Source organism: Palaemon carinicauda, chromosome 1, assembly GCF_036898095.1.
Source record: "Palaemon carinicauda isolate YSFRI2023 chromosome 1, ASM3689809v2, whole genome shotgun sequence".
In the NCBI taxonomy this organism is placed as follows: Eukaryota; Metazoa; Arthropoda; class Malacostraca; order Decapoda; family Palaemonidae; genus Palaemon; species Palaemon carinicauda.
Window position 1 is genome coordinate 29,574,004 of NC_090725.1, and position 1,963 is coordinate 29,575,966.

General features: G+C 30.8%; 1 protein-coding gene across 1 annotated transcript in view; it reads left to right on the forward strand.

Annotated features, from left to right (window-relative positions):
- The window catches only part of LOC137638553 (uncharacterized), a 41,765-nt gene extending 40,066 nt beyond the window's left edge, over positions 1–1,699 (forward strand). Inside the window, exons 7-8 of the mRNA XM_068370745.1 lie at positions 1,406–1,498; positions 1,686–1,699. Coding sequence (XP_068226846.1) covers positions 1,406–1,498; positions 1,686–1,699 — 107 coding nt within the window. The remainder of the gene's footprint in view (positions 1–1,405; positions 1,499–1,685) is intronic.
- Positions 1,700–1,963: the final 264 nt, after the last annotated feature.

A 1,963-nucleotide genomic window follows, 5' to 3' on the forward strand; every position in this document is an offset into this window, starting at 1 on the left:
ACACCACCATTTATGTTCCTGAGTTGTACCAGAAAGGGTTTCTTTTATGGTTAGATTGTATTCCTTTTCAGTTGAGGCATAAACTCTCTGAGCAAAAGCTCGAAGCTGAGTATATAATAATATTATAGAGTCAAAATGTAGCATTGGGTGTTTCAATGATTTTTAATAGTATTCTTTTTTAATTACAATTACAACTCTTTCATTGACAAATCCTACATGTAATATCTCTACCCTACACTATATTTGAGTCATAATGGCCGAATAAGTAAATGCTTTCTACTTTTAATTTTTCTTCGTTAACATATCATCAAAATAACCTTTTCTTCGGTCGTACTAACTTATCGTTCCCTGTGTTAGACTCAAGACTAGAGACTAATCCTTCTAATACCTACTTTGACTGATTGCCCATCATATAACAAATGCAACTTGACCTATTGATAATATCAAATATAGTGCTCCGTGCATTTTACATATTGTTCTGGGTGTAGTGTTTCAAGCAAGGTATTGAAAAGTATTGTGAAATATTACACTCCTTTTGTCGTAATTTTCGTAAATCCTTAATAAAAATCACATTTCTTTTACACCCCATTCAAACTATGTTTGATTTTAATACATCGTGCCCATACTTTAGCTGTTAACGTTTTAGGTATGTTTTTTATCTCAATATTTCTCACATATATGGTATATTGCCGACATCAAAAGCAAGATATTAGTCAGTAAAGAATGAAGGCTCTTTTCATACACCAGGTTCTAGACTGTTGTTTGCTCCCTGTTGTATACTATGAACACATTATATAACGTGCATAAAAGACTAATACCTATATGAATAGTTGGATTTTCCCAATATTTCCTGGTTTGTTTCTTTTATATTGCTTAAGAATCATTTGATTTACTCATTGAGAAAACCAGCAATTGTTCGTCAAAAAATCATTTATCTTTTATTTTTTGCCTCTGATCTGTTAGATATGCTTTTTTTTCTTTCTTTTAATTGCTGCTAGACGTAAAAAGAGGCTTCATCTTCTCTTTCTTCCATTCAATAACTTTTTGTCATGTATGATATACCGTAAGTTTGTCAACTTCTTGATGTCTTGTAACTATATTATTTTCTGGAAATATACTTTTCCTTCATCCAGTTCCATGTGTAATAGGTAACTTCCCTTTTCCTAATATCATTTTCATTTATTTTCTATTTGTTCGTATATTCTTCTTAGAGACAATTGCTTGTATATATTTTATAAATTATAATTAAATTCTGACGTTTATTTTCTAAATTTTCACCTTTTTTTATACTAGCTGTTTCCCCTTTACTTTCTCAGTCATCCAGAAGTCTATTTCCTACTGGTATCAGTTTTGACAGTATTATCAAGTCTCATATTGTTTTCAGTCTCTGCTACGTAATTAATAGAGGAGGAAGAGAGGTCAAGCGGAGTCCGTGTTCTGGCTCATGTAATAGAGAACTTTTTGAATGACCCTTCAAAGTTAAATTCCGTGCAAGGAGGTAAGTCATGAAGTCAGTAGAAAAACAAAAAATCAGTCCAGGGGCTGATATCATCAAAGAGTAGCAAGCGTTAAATAGGAATTAGCATATATAACAATTTTAATTGGCTAATATTTTTCAGCAATGTGACCTTCCCAAAACATTTTATTTGCATAATACATTTAATTAATTATTCCAAATATCACAGATATAAGTGAATAGACGATGGTGAGGTGGCACTACTTTGGTTTTATTAAAACATTAGTATAATATATTACTTTTAATGAACCCGTACTATTCAGGGGGAGGCATTAATTTCATTCATTCCAGATTTGAATGTGTAAAAGAAAAATAATAATGATTTGATAGTGAAGGATTTTTATGTTGTTGCTTAAGAAATCATAAACCAAATGTTATGATTCTTTGTATACGTATTAGAAAAGATTATTTGATGACGAAAAATTGTGCAATGAATGCAGATGTTAA